Raw genomic sequence first — 18,509 nt, 5'->3', positions numbered from 1 at the left:
ATCTGCTGAATGCATTTCCCACCTTTAAAATTAAATTATGGGCCCGATTCTTGGATTCAATGGAGCTAGTGTCAGTGAGACCAAATGATGATCTCAGACAGCAGAGAGATTAGTTTTCTTCTCCCTTGACAGCTAGGATACAACCAAAGATTTTTATGTGAAATGTAATGTAGTCACCTGGAAAAGCACATGTTGCACCTGCTGCATGCAATTTGAGACACAAAACACTACAATTTCTCAAACAAGTCAGAGGAAAATAGATGGTTAATAAAATGAGACATGTTTAAAAGATATTATAAATCTTTTATTTCTTTTTAATTGCTATGCAATGCCCTTCATTTTGAAGGAAATGGTACAATCAATAGTCTGTACTTCTTTCTCAGGAAAAGAAAAGATATTTGCGCTAACAATTCAACATTTACTGACAAGAGACGACTTACAGAAAAGGCTCATGAAAAAAAATCATTGTTGTGATTACACTTGTTATCGTGGATGATTTCATGAAGGTGTTACAACATTAAAAAACTTCAAGTATGCGTAAAGAAAACTCCCAATTTTATACTAATGGAGAAGAACTGTCTAAGCCACTGGCGTTTGTAGTTACCCTGATTTTTTTTTAATTTTTTTTTATTCACAAGTAAAAATGTGTTTAAAAGCATATGCCCATTCAATGATAGTGACCTTATCACTGCACTTAAACTCTTAAGACTGGTTGATTGAATACACGTACTTGAATGATAGATTCCTTAAGAATAAGAAATTGCATTTAGAAACTACTGATTTCCTACATCTACTTTGTTATTCATATCTGATCTGTCATATAAAATTAAAATTTTGCTCTCAAAAATATTTGTTCCCACATGGCTGTTGTAATTACGGTTGGTGCAGTTAATTGTCAAAAAGCACAGGTGGCAAATCACCTGACAAACAAACCTCACACACACCAGGGACGAGCCTTCTGGAAGGACTGAAGAAAACACGTCACATTTAAAGTTTGGAATATATTTCTCCCAGGTTGGGGGAGGAGGAAGGTGGGGGGATCTCTTTTCATTTAAATCTGAAAACTATTTAAAGAAGGAGGAATGAGTTATGTCTCACCGATGTAAAAGCTGTGCAGAGCTGAAAGGCTAGACCCACAGACTGGATTATTTCAATCTGGAGAAAATATTCTTTTCAATTAAGAAAATATATATATTTTTTTTAATGCATTAGCACTGTTTGTCAAGAACACCCCCATTCTGCCACACTGGACAGCCTTAAGAGTAGCTCTCAATCAACACTTTATCAATGCCCGATTCTCTATGAAGGTAAACTGAAGTTGTTCTAAATTTAATTTCCCCCTTCTTGCCATCAAAAATAAATGCTTCAATCATATTTTTAAAGATCTTTAACCCAAGGGCAGTTGTAGGTTCTCTCATAAGGCCTTTTTCAAGAAAAATCATTTTTCCTTGAACACATGGGCAGTCTGGGGAAATAGACTGCTTGTCTGCATCTCCTAACTGGAGCTACATCAACACAGCTGGGGCCTAGTCTTGTCAAGCCTAAGCACATGCATAACGTTACCCACCGGAGTAGTACCCTCAGTGCCCATGGGAATTCCCACCTGAGTGAATTCATGCATGATAATGCATTTGCAGAAAAAAAAAAAAAAAAAAACAAAAAAAAAATCACAACTCTTCTTTAAGCGTATTAAATGTTTAGAAAAGGTGGTGACAGGACTAGACAAACAAAGTGGTGTTGAAATGCCGGCTTTAAAGCCCTAAAGGGAACATTTCCCTTTACCCTCCCTCAAGTAGATTATTGCAAAAATCATGTCCTCCCTTCCCAGTGCAGGTCTTAGTGCAGACCTCCAGGTCTTTATACAGCAAGGAGTTGAAACATGCACCTAACTTCAAAGGTCTGCACAGTCCTATTGATTTCAACATGCTGTGCACAGGCTGAAAGGGAAGTGCACACTTAAGACCCTGGCTGAATGGCACTTAGTTGTGGAAGGATCGGGCCTGAGTTTCCTGTATTTAAATGCGACCTGCAGGGGAAAACTTAAGAAGTTGGACCCACTCATTTCCACACTCCCTTTGAGGTACAACAAAAGTCTGGAAGGACTGGACAAAACGCCTGTTCAAGAGATTTTAAACATAAAAATATTACAAATACAAGTCTAGTCTGCCCAGGTAGATTCTATAGGAAGTAACACGGGGCGGAGGAGACGCTGCCTCACACAAGAGCGAGGTGAGCAACTACAATGCTCTTTATGTATTCCTGCAGACCCACAAAACTCAAAGCTCAGCCAGAGTATAAGAATGGTTTTTAATCAGATTGCATAAAGCTGGTTTTATTGGTGCTTGTTAACACCCATTAAACAACACTGCTTGAATCAATTCTTGGGGGGAAAAGGATATTCCTGTTAAACATTCAACAACCACATCCCTTTAATTAAAGGTGTGAGATCATAATATGACTCAGCCCACTTCCAAAGCTATCTTATAATACCAGGCAGAGCAGACATGATACTGCAGGTAGTTGCTATTTTTGTTGCTCGCTTTACCTTACTCATACCTTTCAGGCCTTTAAAAAGACAAAGAAAACCAAACAACAAACAAACAAAGAAAGCAGAGCAATAGGAGACAGTAGAAACCCCCATTTCCTAAAACTCTTCTGTAAGTCACATTTATGCAAGCTGTACATTTTAACTGCAAGCACATCTTCATTCCAGGTGCAGAAAAAGAAGAGACAGGATGTTCTAGGTTTCACAGCATAAACAGTTCTGCACTCCAGCAAGAAGGAGCTGTTAAGGGTCTCTCTTGTGGGCTTGGCTTTTGGAAGAGCTTCCCCACTGCACTTTAGGAAGGCATCTTGAGCTCTGCTATTCCACTCTTTGGCCTCATGATCAGATGCAATTTACACTAGACTGCAATGGGCCCAGCGGTACACAAAGCTCTGTAGGAAACAATAAAGCTGCTTCACTTAGATTGTAACAGGCTTTGCTCTCCGTCCTCCAGAAAGGAGCAGGGTTTTTTGTTTTTAAATAATCAGAACAGAATCTGAGATGCATCAAGAGGAGGAGGAGATGCTTAAATGTTATACTCTTCTGATGTTTCAGACACAAAAGTGGGGGGGGGGGGGAAGGAAAATATTTTCACAACTAACTTACTGTTCAGTACCCTGTAGATACATAATATTTGACATCTATAGCTGTTCCTACATTGTATGACCTAGCATATACTTTAGATCACCGATGACAAAAATAAATCCATCCAAAATAATGTGCATAACAACTTACTTTCAAAAATGTAAGATTCTTATGATGGAATTATTTTTAAGCTTCCAAAAATAGTTGTAAGAAAATATTATTTTACATCCATATATTACATAGCGAAATAATATTTGTTATGTAAAAGATTTCAGGACTAAAGGAACAGCAGCGAAACATGCGTTTGTGGTCTCGATTTAATCCTAAATCTTTCTTATTCCTTCTGAAATAAAACTTGATAGATCAAAATGCTTCCCTTCATTCTTGTTTAGGAAAGCATCAGTGACAGGTTCAGCCTTAAACACTTTAATGGTGGCAGAGTTAGTAAAAGTGTGCCGACAGCCACATGTTAACCTTATCACAGTTAAGGTGTGGATAATTCTCATACTTTTTGAGCAGTGTAGCATGTGTGCTTACTGATCACAGTAACTAGAGTATGACTCAACTGCATATTCAGGAAAGGAAAAAACAGTACAGAAGCCTGAGCTACAGCATTATAAAAGGAGTTTTATGTTAAACAAATTCTCCTTAGAAGCTAAGCATTCCAAAACCAAAAATAAAACATGGAAATTTAAGGGGAAAAGGTACAGTGTGTTGTGTAACCCTAACCTGTACCCCCCGCCCCCATAAATAAGTTTCTTCCTAGCAAAAAAGTATTTTCTTTTGGAAGGCAGGACTTAAGTCTTAATAATGAAAATCTATCTGGATCCCGTTTTCTTTTCATACACATGAAAGCTACTTTATAGTCTTAATTATTCAAAGTGGGTATTTGCTTATTTGTGATTGACAGACTTCTCTCTCTAATCTTGAGAAACAGAGATTGCTGTGTTCAGCTATGCTGCAAGCAGCAAAGTAAACAACTGCAGGGAAAACAATTAGTTTTAATACACTGCTTAATTATACTCTAAGTTTCCTTCAAACTATTAATTTCCACTCTATAAATGAACTCCAGCTCATCCTCAAGCTGGCTTCTAAAGCCGTGGGTTTAAAGGGGGGGTTGGAAGAACATATATTAACAGTCCACAGAAGCAGCATACACCAAAAAATATTTAAGACTCTTACAATGAAGATCTGGCATTACTGTGAACCCAAATGAGAGGGAGGAGTAGAGATAAGAGTTCAAAAGAAACTGTTCCATATAGAAGTAGGTGGGGAATGTGAGAGGCAGGTGATACTTTGCCCTCCACACACATTTAATTTAGTTGACAAGGCTATTCAAGCCACTTTAAAGATGGGTCGCACAAAAGATGACTACTTCCTCTTTCCTCTGCTCAGCTCTGTACCATGAAAACTTAACAAGGGGAAAACAGAACCTCAAACTGATTCCTCATTAGGGATTTACTTGTAGTAAGAGAAAACAGAATTTCCCCAGGTTTGAATGCACTTCCCAGTCTGAGAACTTATTTCCTTCCCTTGCTCTAAACATGGGGCTTTTCCCCTCCCAAATATTTCCTGATTTAGCCCTGCTTACTATGGGGTGAAACCTTTGTAGAACGCCCCCTTGATATCACCATTTGAGATTTACCAGTTAACCACTGGGCCATACATGCAAGCCAGTGGCATCTCACACAGGTTGTATTCCTGATGATTAAAAGCTTCTGCAAACTTCTATGCACACCACAGCATCAAAACAGACCAAATCCAGCATTCAGACCAGCTGGAGCCTCTGGAGTTTGGCCAGAACATAAAACCACCCCTCACCACTCTAACTTCTCTGAATACATTAAGGTAACTGAGGACCTGCTTCAAGGCCCCAAATCCTGCTCCCGCAGAAACCAACTAACTTTACTGGAGCAAGATCAAGGGCATCATGAGCACTGGCATTTAAACACATCACACTGCACGAGTTAGAGTCCCGATTACATCCAGGCTTGCTGGATTTTCTCCCTCACCCCTTCAGGGCAATTCACCAGTCCTACTGTACCTAAAAGCCAACCATACAGAGAGGAAGGGAGTCTCCCTCAAATAGGACATTATCGGATGCATCAAACCCCATTTCATCTTCATAGTTATGCATCCCTTTGAGGATGGGAAGCCACAAAGGTCTCCTGCCAAGTCAGGAGCCCCTTGCCATGATATCAATAGGAACTCAACTACAAAAAGAGGGGGGGAGGGAATAAAAAAAAAAAAATCAATGAACTGCCAGTGACAACAATGAATCCTGCCTGTGCAGGCTACAGGGCTGCACCCTGCCAGCAGCTGGCTCCTGTTTAAGTGCCAGTTGGCCTCAGCTCCCACTGAAGCGAGCAGCACCTGAAGACAGTAGGTGCTGGGTAGTGCCAGGCCTGGCTGGCACCTGAAAATTGTGGATGCCAGGGAGTGCCAGGCCTGACTGGAAGGTGAAAACAGTGCCAGGTAGCACCAGACCTGGCTGTCACCTTAAAATCATGGGTGCCATGTAGTGCCAGACCTCATTGGCAGGTGAAAATAATGCCAGGGAGCCCCAGGCCTGGCTGGCACCTGAAGACTGTAGATGCCAGGCAGCACCAGGCCTGACTGGGAGGTGAAAACAGTGCCAGGGAGCACAAGGCCTGGCTGGCACCTGAAAACCATGGGCACCAGGTTGCACCAGACCTGGCTGTCACCTTAAAATCATGGGTGCCATGTAGTGCCAAACCTCACTGGCAGGTGGAAATAATGCCAGGGAGCCCCAGGCCTGGCTGACACCTGAAGACGGTGGATGCCAGGCAGCACCAGGCCTGTCCGGGAAGTGAAAACAGTGCCAGGGAGCACTACACCTAGCTGGCACCTGAATCGTGGGTGCCATGTAGCAGCGCCAGACGGGTGGAAATCATGCCGGGGAAGCACCTGAAAAGCATGGGCACCGGGTCTGGCCGACGCAAGGGGCCACGTCTCCCTGAGTTTTGCCCTCTACCAGCGCCGCCGGGACCCTCGCATCCTCCCGCGGCCCCGGGGGGCTACTGCTTGCCGCCCTCCACCGCCTCCTCCTCCTCCTCCTCGCCGTCCTCCTCGTCGGCCTGCAGGTGGGCGGCCAGCTCCTGCAGGACGGCGGCGCGGCCGAGCTGGTCGTTGCGGCGCTTCTCCATGATGAGGTCCTCCAGGCTCTGGAACTCGAGCGTGTGTGCGCGGCGCTGGCCCAGGCGCAGGTGCAGGCGGTAGGGCTGCTTGCCGATGCGGAGCTCGCCGCCGATTTTGAACTCGCGCCGGCCGTAGCGGCACCAGGCGGCGAAGCACTCGGAGTTGCGCCAGCTCAGCTCGCGCTCCTTGCAGCCCACCTGCTCCAGCGCGTTGCGCACCACGGCGGCGGGGCTGAGCGCGGGGTAGCGGTACAGCGCGTTGGCGATGCGGCCCCGCCGGCCCTGGCTGGCGTCCGTCAGGAAGCTGCTGAGCACCTCGAGGCGCTGCAGGTGCACCACCTGGAAGTCGCCCACGTACACGGCCCAGTGCGGGTACTGCGCCGGGCACACGAACTCCACCAGGTCGCCCGGCTGGCAGCGGCTCAGCAGGTGCTCGGCGCTGTAGGTGCTCAGGTCGGCGGCGGCGGCGTCCGGCGGCGAGAAGCCCTTGTGGTAGATGCACTCGTCGCGGTAGTAGACGGAGCACTCCAGCTCGTGCAGCCGCGGGTCGTAGGGCTGCTGCTCGCCGCCGCCCGCCTCCTGCCCCGGCTCCAGCTCCTCGTCGTCGGTGGAGAAGATGTAGGAGACGCCGATGCGGGGCCCGTCGTCGCGCTCCGCGCCCGCCGGGTCCGCCGTGGGCACCTCCTTGTAGCTCAGGTGGGTCAGCTTCTCCACCTGGTTCCCCATGCCCCTCCCGGCTGCAGGGCGGAGCGGGGCGGGAGCCGGCCCGGGCACCTGTTGGCGGCTCTCGGGCCGGGCTCCGGCGCCTGCCTGCAGCCGGGGCTGAGCAACAAGCGGAGACCGGGGAAGGAAGGAGGGAGGGAGGGAGGAGGGCGGGAAGGAGGGCTGCTGGCTCCGGCGGCGTGTGCGGGCGCCCCGGCGGGAGCTCAGCCCCCAGCATTTAAAGCGCCCGCGCGCCTTTTCCTCCGCGCTCGTCCTGGTCCTGGCCCTGTCCCGCGCCCGGGCCGGCGGGGCTTCCAGCGTCCGCCCCGCCCCGAGCCCGGCACCGCCCTCGGCAAGGAGCTGGGATACTCCCCCAGGGACCCCGGCCAGGCACCGCCCTCGGAGAGGAGCTGGGATACCCCTCCAGGGACCCCCACCTGGCACTGCCCTCACACACGAGCTGGGACACTCCCTCCAGGGACCCCCACCCAGCACTGCCCTGGGATAGGAGCTAGGACGCTCCTCCATGGACTCTGACCTGGCACTGCCCTCCGGTAGGAGCTGGGATACTCCCCCAGGGACCCGGCCAGGCACTGTCCTCGGAGAGGAGCTAGGACACCCCTCCAGGGACCTCTACCTGGCACTGCCCTCGGGTAGGAGCTGCGATACTCCCCTAGGGACCCTGATCAGGCACCGTCCTTGGGGAGGAGCTGGGATACCGCTCCAGGGACCCCAACCTGGCACTGCCCTCACACAGGAGCTGGGACACTCCCTCTAGGGACCCAGAACTGGCACTGCCCTCGGATAGGAGCTGGGATCGTCCTCCATGGACCCCTACCTGGCACTGCCCTGGGATAGGATCTGAGATAAGGACACCCACCTGGCACTGCCTGGGAAAGGAGCTGGGATACTTCCTCCAGGGACACCCACCTGGCGTCACCCTGGGAAAGGAGCTGGGACACCCATCCAGGGACCTGGCACCCCCTCAGACAGGAGCTGGGACACCCCTCCAGGGACCCCCCACCCAGCTGCATGGTGCCTGGGAGGCAGGGGCTGTCTGGAGTCAGGGCCTCCAGTGCTCCGGGCAGGGCCCCGGCTGCCTGTGGGCTCAGTGAGGGGGGATTTGGGCCCAGCTCCTGCTGTGGCTTCTGGGCCTTGCTGGTTGCTTCCCCCTCACCTTTCTGGTCCCAGTGTCAAGGTGTTTTTAAGAGGTGTTGGGGGCAGCCCAGCTGGGGACTTTGACTGGGCTGTGCCAGTGCTCCTGCTGGAGCAAAGCTGGGCGGTGCTGGCTGGAGGGATTGCCCCTCTGCTGGGCATGAGACCCAGCACCAGATTTGGGGGCAGGGAGGAATTTTACTCCTGGTCGGATTGGTAGGGACTGTGGGGGGTTTTGCTTTCTCTGAAGCAAGGGGCTTGGCCCTCTACCAGGGGCCTGTTGAGGGTGTATTGGCCTTTCATAGAAGCAGGTGCAGGTGCTGTGGTGCCCCTGCTTTACCTGTGGCAGGTTAGGGTGGGAGGGCTGTGTTGCATCAGGGTTGGCGGCAGTCTTGTATTGAGCGTAGATTATGTTTGTATGGGATGGTGTGGACAGGCATGATCTGGCCCCAGGCAGGGGGCTGAACTAGGTGATTCTGGAGGGCTCTCCCAGACCTGCTTCTGATTTCTGTGAAGCTTTTTAGACTGAAGCCTCACGGTCAGAAAACACCAGCTCGTTGCTTTCACTCATTTCTTTGACCACGGAAAAAATAATAGAGGCATTTTCCTGTTGCTGAGAACTCAGATCACAATAGGTCATCCTGTTTTTAACACAGAGGATTCCCCTTTGAAATCTCTGGGTTTCTCTTGTGAATCGTGTTGGCTATGCCTAGCAGTGCTAACACAGTGTGGCACCCCACACCACCCTTAAAAGGATTTCAAGGCAATCCAGGGTGCTGGATCACCTTGATTGAGAATCGCTGTGTTAAGACAAGGCTGGCAGCTCTGATCCCCGTGTTGAAACCTTTCGGAGGACATGTCTGGGAGCAGAGTGCTGTGTCAACTTGGAATCGATTGACCCAAACATGCAGCTCAGAGTGATCCCAACAAGGAAGTGGCCCCATGTCACCCCAGCAATGGGCACTAAGAAGTGGGATGGAAGAGTTGCCTTCAGGTTCCCCACCTCTGATGTTAACACTGCAGCTGACAGCGAGGATTACTGCAAAGTGGGCTGGGTATGAGATGAAAGTTGGGCACTGCCTGGAGTCTCCTGGATCAGTGTGTTGTGGAAACGGGCTGCCTATGTGGGGGAGAGGACCAGGTGTAGGTCTTGGACACAGGGCCCTTCTTTGTTCTGGTTTTGTGCAGAGCTGCACGCAACAGAGTCTTGATCCATAACTGAAGCTCCTGACTCAAACAGTATTACATAATGAAAGGGATCCTGGCCCAAGAACATGAACTCCTTTCTCACATGTCTTAAAACTACTAGGTTGCTTCCGGCTGTGAACATAACTGGCCAAAGGGAGCTAAAATACCCACCTTTTAGCCCGAGAAATAGGACATTTGATCAAGGAATAAGAAACATATTCTAGGCCCTCCCTCATACGGGGTTTGAACCTAAATAGCCAAATTCCTAGCAAATGGCTCTAACCAGCAAATAATACCTGAAATGCTTTTCAGCTTCCTTTTGAAGCCAGGCCCTGGGACAGGCAAGAGGAAAAGATATCTGGGGCCAGGAGGAAGTTAGCAAGTTGGAGGGAGTAGGCATTGCCTTGGATGAGTGAGGGCTTGAGGTTCTAGTTCCCACTTTCTAAGCTTTTTCTGCACCTTGGCTCAATATTTGTTAGCTAAACTAATACACCACAGTGGGATAGTCCCCTGACCATCTGGCTATTCTGGGGTGGGAGCATTTTTCTCCCCCTCCCTGCTGCTGCCATGCCATTTCTTGAGCCAGAAAGATTGAGCATGACTCGAGTGTGATCTATTGGATGAAATGGGGCACCGCCTTCTCTGGTAGCCAGGTTGTGAAACCAAGTCACCCTTGTTTGGCCAGTCTGAGAGAGGCCATAAGCACCCATGCCTTCAGTAAGACATTTAGGGTTAGGAATGTCAGAAGGAGGGTGCGTTCTCGCTCGGTCATGCTGCATAAGGCACGTAAGCCTCGGCCAGGGCTGGGATTTCTGACTGGCCCGTTTTCAGCACTTCCTGTTGGCAGCTCCTTGCTCAGTGTATTGGTTTTTGTGAATTCGGAGGGGTCAACTCTATCCTTGCTTTATTATGCACCTAGTTGCATAATTTAGGACCTAGCATTACATTCTGGGGGCTAGATACCTAGTGGCTAGAGCAGCAGGCTCTTCATCTGCTTTTGTACATCTAACTCTGTTATCTGCCACCTTACACACATTTTAAACCTGGACCTAATCTGGATCCAGATCTGTGTTGTTTAAAACTCCTATCAAAGTTTAGGCTCCTTTGAATTTGGGTAGCTGGCCTAGCTTTTTATTTAATTTTATTTTTTAAGGAAGATTATTAACTGCAAGAAGAATTCTTACTTCCCTTCGTCTCCCTCCAAGGTTTTTGTTACAAGCCTGTAATGCAGAGCAGCAAGGGTTGAGCACCTTGCCACAGAAGTGTGGTAGGTTTTGTACATCAAACCAGCCAATGGGCTGAATCCCACTGATGAATTATGTAGCAGGTTTAATTTCTCTTTTTCAGTAAAGCTGTGTGAGAACTTAAGTTAATTATACTCCACTGGGTATGTGAACATCATGACTGCTCCCTTGCTTCATCCATCAAGCACACTTTAACAACAGATGCAATTAGAAGCAATGAGTCTTTGGACATTAGGGGGCCAAATGCCTGCCAAAGTTAATAGAAGCTCTTCCCTTGGTTTTGCTGTGAGCCTAGGCTCCCTATTCAATGCATGGGGAAAGGTAGGCACTTAAGTCTGGGACCCATACAAGTGAGCAGGCATCTGTGTTTAGCCTCCCAAGCTCTGTAGGAAATGCTGAGGAGAAGGGCAGGGCTTAGGTAGCTAACACCAAGCTGGAGCAAGGTGCTTCCTACCACTCTGGTTAATGGACACGAACACTCCCCTGTAGTTAGACATCTGAGACAAGTCAGTCCTTCCTTGAGAGAGAAGGTGGTATCACCACCTGATGCCCAGCAGCCAAGGAGTCTTGCAGTTAAATTGGGCATGGTAGTTCAAACTGACCATTTGAGGCCCAGTTCAATCTGGATTTGCACATGTCCTGTTACTCAGAAGAGTGTCTTAACCACATGGCCAGAAAGTACTCTGGGTTGAATCAATCTCTGGTTCCACTGTGCACGGACTAATTAAATACTTAATAGGCCAAAGTGAGAAAATGGCCCTAGGTGGGGGGCAGAGGGGGAGAGCTGGGTTTCAGTCCCTGCCTTCCATAGCAGTGAAAAAATATCAGAAGTGTTAGAGACGTAGTCCTGAAAACCTTATACTATTCTGGTGGTGAGGGTGGGCTCAGAGGTTCATCTTTGCTGGGGCAGAAGAGGGAGTTGAATGCAAGTCTCCCACCCCCAGGTGACTGATGTGACCACTAAGCTCTTGGGTAAAGGGAGACTCCTCCTAGGGAGTTACCTGAGCTTTAACCTAATAATCTACTGGATCAGGCTTGACAAGCAGAGGAAAACCTATCTGGGGAATCTCACTGGGCCTTGGGTGTGAACATTGAGCTGATCTCTGCTCTCAAGATTTACATGACCCCTAGCAAACATGGAGGCACCCAGGGCCTTTACCAGGGTAACTTTGGCCCCGAGGGATTAGGCATCTTCAGGGATTGGTGGGGGTTTTGAGGATCTAAATTTTGCCCACTGGTGCCTAGCAGCCAGGTCTGTCTTGTGAATCTAGCCCTAGGTGCCTATCTGCATTTTTTGTTCAGGTCAGTGCCACTTAGGTACATAAATTTCTTCAGAAATCTGATCTTTTGTGCCTAATGGAGTCTGGCTACATACCATGTTGCTACAGGGAAGAACTGAAAGGGGAAAGAGGTGTAGCTCACATAAGTCAAACAGTGTCAGGAGAGACTCTAATTGCCATGTCTATCACATCAGCGAACATTAGTTTTTCTCAAAATCCTGCTGGAAGCTTAAGACTCGGCTAACTGCTTTCAACATTGTGATTTGTGACTAAATGCAATCTGTGGCAAAATAAATTGCTGAGATTGCCAAAGCCACAAAGTTTTTGATTGAAGCATCTAACCATATTTCTGTGGCAGTGGTTTTCAACCTGTGGTCTGCAGACCCCTGGGGACCTGCAGGCTATGTCCTAGAGGGTCTGCGAAAGATGCCTATGCTCAATCCAAAGTATGTGAATACCCATATTTACAATCCAATGGGGTCTGCGCCTCCATTTGAAATTTTTTAGGGGTCCACAAATGAAAACAGGTTGAAAACTACTGTTCTGGTGCTTCACTTCGTGATTGCAATTTTTTTATTGGCACATTTCCAGCAAACAAAAAGCAAAGCAACTTTGTATCCAATATAGTAGAGGTCTGGGCTATTAGGAATACTAGCTCCAGGTACCAATCCCACCTATGACACTACATACAAGTCTCTTTCTCCAGCCATGAGGAGGTAGGTCTGACTTCAAACAGAAACAGTAATCAAAACCCAGCCGGGAAAGCTCTAAACAGAAAGCATTCAGCAAAGGGAATGAGTTTTCCCTTGGCTCATTTCCTTATTGCTAGTTAAACATTAAATATTAAAGCACTTATATACAAACAAAACATTTTACTTATTAATTAATCCTCACAGCATAGTTGTGAGAGAAGCCAATGACCCTATGTATTTTAAAAGGGAAACTGAGGTAGGGGGAGAGGGAAAGTGACTCAATTGAATTCAGAGGGCATCACAGGAATAATGTAATTCATAACTTTGTCTAGCACTCTAGTCACTGTGAAGCCCTCCCCAGCTTGGACTTACCTGGCATACTTCATCCAAGACTCTTAAAAGTGCTTTGCTAGGAATAATTAAGCTTCAGAACACTCACGAGAGGGATCATTATGTGTCCTGTACAGATGGATAAAGTGAGATACAAAAACTGTTGATCATCAAAGAGCAGCATTGCTGGGAAAGAAACCCAGTCTCTGTTTTAACCACTAGATCACTCCTCATTTGCATAGCCCAGTTTTCTTCCCTTTTTTTGGCAAAAGACACTACAGTAGTAACTGCAGCAAAGTTTGTACTGCAACATCGCCACTTTGCAGAGAGAAATAACCTCTTCTCCCAAGTCTTTGCTTGGCTGCTTTTTTTGGCTCGGGCCTACCTACTGAAGGCAGTTCTCCTACACTCCCCATTCCTGTAACCGGTGCCTCAGTTTTGCAGAGTAAGACACGGCAAAGAAGAGGAGAGAGGAATGGAGCAATCACTGCCTTCAGTGACTGCCTCTCTGGCTAAGTACAGATAGTCAAAATGCTCGAGGCTGAATTGCTCCTGTCTTTGCAGGTTAGTCTCAGATGCAGAGATTAAACTGAAACATAAGTGAACAGACATTTGCCTTTAATTCAGCTGCTTCTTCCTGCTGCCCCTGAGGTCTCTGGGATTTTCAGTCCAGAGTCACAGCAGCAGGATTCTGCAGGGTTGCTCGTCACTTCCTCTTCCTGCTTCCAGGTGCCTCTGGGATTTATAGTCCACAGTCGCAGCCAGCAGTAAGTTTGAATGGGGGAAGGGGTGTTTAACCCCCCTTCCTGGGGGCAGTCCTCTCCCCCAGACTGGGCTTGCCCCCCAACCCCATCAGCCAGCCCTCACTGCTCCAGTGAGGGAGCAGAGGGGTGGATAGGGCCAGCCCTGCTATGTGGAGCAGACATCCCAGTCCAGCCCAGGGCTGGAAAGCATGCTGGGATGCTGGGGGACTCTGATTTAACTTGAACCAAGAAGGGATCTGGGACAGAAGTTTCATAAACTGGTTTGATCCAAATCAGTTAAGTCTGATACTATATTCAACCAGGTTTATCTTAAACCAGTTTCAGCCATTTTGAAATTGGTTTACTTGTACTGAGCTTCTGTTCTGTAACAGGTTTAAACGAGTTTCTGATCACTTAAACCAGTTTATGTGTAATTTCTGTCCCTAGCCAGGGATCGCAGGCTGGATCAGATTAAGGGCCTGACTGAAAGCCCAGTGATGTTAGTAGAGGCTCCTGTTGACTTTTACATGTTTTCAAATGAAGTGCTAAGAGTTTGGGCCACCAAAGGATTTGGGCACCAAGTCCCACCTCTGCCCTTATGGGTACGTGTATCTAAAATTTAGATCAGGGATAGGCAACCCCCAGCATGGGTGCCAGAGTGTGGCGCTCGAAGGCATTTTGCTTGGCATACGTGCCTCGGGGCAGATGGCAGTGAGGAAGAGGCCAGGGCTGCACTGCCACAACAAGGATTGGGCACCTCGTGGCTCCCCCACCGTTTGCCCCTGGCATGCCAACAAAGTCAAGGTTCCAGGTGTTTTTGGCACTCTGCCCCAAAACGTTGCTGACTCCTGATTTAGATCTTCAGAAACCCTGCTTAGCTGCCACCTGCCCTGAAGTGCATATCCAGGCTCCTCATAGGATACATGGGGAGAGTTAAGCATCCAAGGAAAGGGTGGTTAGAGAAGGGAGCTCCCCAGCTGAATGGGGAGCAGCTGAAAACAGCAAGGAATGAAATGCAGAGGAAAGGGGTAAGGATTAAAGACTTCTGTTTCTGACCAGGCCGGTGCTGTCTTCTCCTCAGCATCCTCAGCCATGAGCCATCTCTTGGACTGAGTGCTTAAGCCCATTTTTTCTGTATAAGCATGCACATACATACACAAACCCAGAAGACCTGATATCAGGCATGAAGCTTTAGAGCATTTATCTGGGGTATGAGAGAGAGACTGTGGATCAGGTGCTTGGATCCATGTGCCTTAACATTTAGTGGACGGAGGGACAAACAGAGCCAGCTAGGGAGGCTTAGGAGTGCTGTGAGCACATCTACAGAGCAGGCTCTGCTGGAAAGGTAGGCGGGGGAACACCTAGTCTGAGAGTCTGCTCCAGGGCTTCAGCCTTGAGCTCAGGCTCCAACTAGCTTGTTAGCTTCTGGCTGGTATCAGCACTTCGGTGGCTTTGCAGATTTCTACTAGTAGAAACTCAGGTTCCTGTGGTTTACAAGCAGCCTGAGTGGTAGTTTTGAGAGAATACATGGTGTCAAAATGATGGATTTGAAAGTTTAAAGAAGCAGATACGTGTCTGAAGATATAGGCTTTTGCATCTACTTCCCTCTCTGTAATACTTCCCTTCTGCACAAAGGCATGAGGATCTGTGAAGATGGTGCGGTGCTCAAATACCACGGTCCACAGATGGATAGCCTGTTCTAGAGATCTGTTGATTACTTTCCACTGTGTTCAGAGAGGCCCTTGTCTCTTCATTCAGGCACAGCTCTAGAAGTATGCGATCATGGTGAGTGACCTCAATACGTGGGCAAAGACATTCCCCCGAGGCATGTGTCTGGGCTGCAGCTCAACAGCCATGCTATGCCAAACTCCTGGATGCTGCAGGTGACTAACAAGGACGAGGCGCCAAAGTCACTTGTGTGGATTTATTTGTTACTGCTACTAATAAAGATTTTCTACCTCAGCTAAACTGGAGTCTGGAGACAATTAGCTTGTTTTGTGAAACAAGACCCCTTGCGCTACGGCGGCTGTGTTAAACAATTACCATCCCTTTAAAAAGGGCATAGGAGGAGGAAGGTGGTAGCAGGCTCCCCTTCACCCCTGCTCAAGCAAGCGACTCTATTATCCCCTCCTCGCAGTGAACTCTTGCAGCTTGTGCTTCAGGAAGCAGCAATGGGAGTAGATGGATATTTTTCCTACCCTTTGCACTTGTTAGATGAAAATCATCTCCCCGGTAGAATCGACTATAGAGGAAGCCGCCGGCCTGCTGGATGGCTCTGCAGGAACGGGTGTGTAAAACACGCTCCGGATAATGATGTGTGTGCTCATAATAATGATTTTAATACCTGTTAAAACTGACAGCTGTACACGTTCTCTGCTCTGTCGACAGATGTTCTTCTGCCTGGCGAGGTGAGTTGATTCCAACTGGGGAAAAGGGACAGGAGCGTGAATGAGATGCTATAATTCATTTCTCTTTTATATATATATTTTTTTTTCTTATCTTTTTTGGGCTGTCTGCCAGACAGGAATCTGACACTACCGCATCAGCAGCTGCAGGGAAGCCCCCTAGCCATTCCAGTTCATCCTCCTCCACAGGCTGTCACAGCTTAGTAGAGAGAGGCATGGGGGGCAGGGCTCTGTGCTTGTTTCAACTTGGCTGCACTCGACGAAACTGTTTTAATGCCTCTTCCTCCCAATTTGCAATGCAGCGGATGGGAAAGTGCTGCCCTGCTCTCCAGACTGGGCTTGATGCTCATGCTGACAGACAGCATTTAATTGCGAGCAGTCCTTCTCTATGCTGAAGTTGTCATCTTCCCACCACATCCTGTTCCGTTGCTCGGTCTGCGCAGCAGTGTGCCGTTTCATGAAGATTTAAGTGTTTTACTGTTCCACATGAGGGAGAGAACAGCATGAGCAAGGCTGTGGGGTGAAGAGAAATAATCTTCAGGGAAAAAAAAAAAAGAGCTCTTTATATCTGGAAGGCAGCAAGGCCAGGGCACGAGAGGAACAAAATGCTCAGCGTAGTAAGTCCTTGCACCAACCTGCTCATATCATAGCTGTATCTAATTCCTGCAAAATGATTTCCATACAAAGCCATCTTTATTTTAACAGGGCTGCTAAAACACTTATTCCAGGAAGATGCAGACTATAATTTTAACATGGATACACCCTCCAGACAGGGCTATGGAATGAGACTAGTCCAGTTCCCGTAAAAGTCAAGGGAAAACTTCCCATGCACCTTAATGGGACATGGTGCAGGCTTTATACACTTCTGTTAACTCATTGACTGCAAGGTCTAATTCTAATGCATATTCTCCTTTTCTAACTCCTAGTAGGGGAAAGGTCAGGGGAGATGAGCTTTTCCCACAGTCTCAGCTCTTTACACTGACTCCCAGTACAAAGGCCTAACAATGACATCCAACCAAAAGTCCCTTTGTCAAGATAAAATGCCATAGGCTACAATCTGGTTGCAACAGTGTAAATGAGAAAAGAATTTAACCTCCTGTGTTCAAAAGCAACACCCATCCCTGTGTCCTGGGAAACGCTTTGGATGATTAATGAAACTCCTCTTTAGACATTTCTCTGTCTAAAGTATTTGAATGGCATTCAGTTTGGTATTTACTTTTTTACATTTCACTTTTACTCCATTTACCCAGGACAAGGAACAGGTTCACTGCCAGGTTAGGGTTGGTTTCACTTTTTTTTTAAACTAAGATGGTAGAGAAAAGCTGCCATTTGGGGACTTCCAACACAGTAAGCCAAGTCATGAAAATAGCTTTATATCTCATTGGCCATCATAGAGCTGCTTGTTAATAACATCTACTAAATCCTGAGGTCTCAGTCAGGCTTTTCCAATAAGAGCCAATCAAAATCTAGGGCTCCTTTTGTCTTCTCTCGCATCAGAAGTCACAGGAAAGGTGATATATTCTGAGGTTTCCCGTGTTTTCATCGAATTATTGTTGACTCATAGATCTTGAGGTGGGGGCGGGAAATGATTTTCTGGAAAGAAAGCTTCTCAATCCTGCAGCCTCATGAGGCAGGGAGTCTTTCCAGACCTGCAGAGACCTGGCTCATCTGAATGCAGAGCCCTGCAAGTGGGTGAATGTCACCCTCTGTGTACTGCTTTAATAATTTTACATAAAGCCTAAGTGAAAAGGAAGTTATATAAATCCACATTTAATAAAAAGCTTACAGGTCAGGCTCTTCGTGCTTTACTTAGTGGTCTTATTAAGCCTCCATGTGGATGCAGGAATTGCTCAGGCGACAGAACCTGGCCTGTAGTAAATAAAGTCCCTTTGTCTGCTGTTGTGGTTGGTGCTAGCGAGGAAGAGCAAAGCAAAACTCATCCCTGGGAGATGACCTACCTTCCATTTGAATGGAGCGGCTGAATGCAGAACATGTTTGGGCTCCTCCACCTTTCCTGAAGCAAAGCTCTCATTCCTTCCACAAAAGAGGCTTTGAAAAGTTGGTTGCTGAGGTTTTAACTTTTCCAAAAAAGGTTTTTCTGTTAAAAGCTCCTGGTTGAAAATGCCAAATCCCGTTGTTGCTAAGATTAAGGTTTTTTGTTTCTTAGATTTGGCTTAAAAGCAAAGACCAGTGCATGGATTACTGCTCTTTCTTTGGCCAAATAGAGCAAGGGTGCTTTGAGCACATTGTGCTTAAAGTGGGATCAGAGAGCGGCATGTGATTTTTTTGTTTTGTTTTGTTTAACAATGATGGGGTTTTATTGGTTTTATTTTGTGTTTTGTTCTTTTTTTTAACTAACTGTGGTAGAAAAGTCAGATGCAAAATTTAACACTTGTAACTAAAATGAAAACAAAAATATATATAACCCTGAAAATCCTCCCTTCCCTTCCTGCATAAAGCAAAACCAGCTACCATGGGGAGA

General features: G+C 47.4%; 1 protein-coding gene across 1 annotated transcript; it reads right to left on the bottom strand.

Moving 5' to 3' along the window:
- Nucleotides 1-282: 282 nt before the first annotated feature.
- On the bottom strand, nt 283-7,318 carry LRATD2 (LRAT domain containing 2). The gene has a single exon (XM_019481760.2). It carries the CDS (start codon nt 7,012-7,014, stop codon nt 6,169-6,171), a length of 846 nt encoding a protein of 281 aa, XP_019337305.2. The 5' UTR covers nt 7,015-7,318; the 3' UTR covers nt 283-6,168.
- Nucleotides 7,319-18,509: the final 11,191 nt, after the last annotated feature.

The sequence above is a fragment of the Alligator mississippiensis genome, chromosome 3 (genome assembly GCF_030867095.1).
Source record: "Alligator mississippiensis isolate rAllMis1 chromosome 3, rAllMis1, whole genome shotgun sequence".
NCBI lineage: Eukaryota > Metazoa > Chordata > Crocodylia > Alligatoridae > Alligator > Alligator mississippiensis.
Note: the sequence above shows the minus strand (reverse complement) of the source record. Positions and strands in the feature narration are given on the sequence as shown.

What these genes read in the sequence shown, in the direction of transcription:
- LRATD2 (XM_019481760.2), bottom strand. Translation starts at nt 7,014, where the DNA reads ATGGGGAACCAGGTGGAGAAGCTGACCCACCTGAGCTACAAGGAGGTG.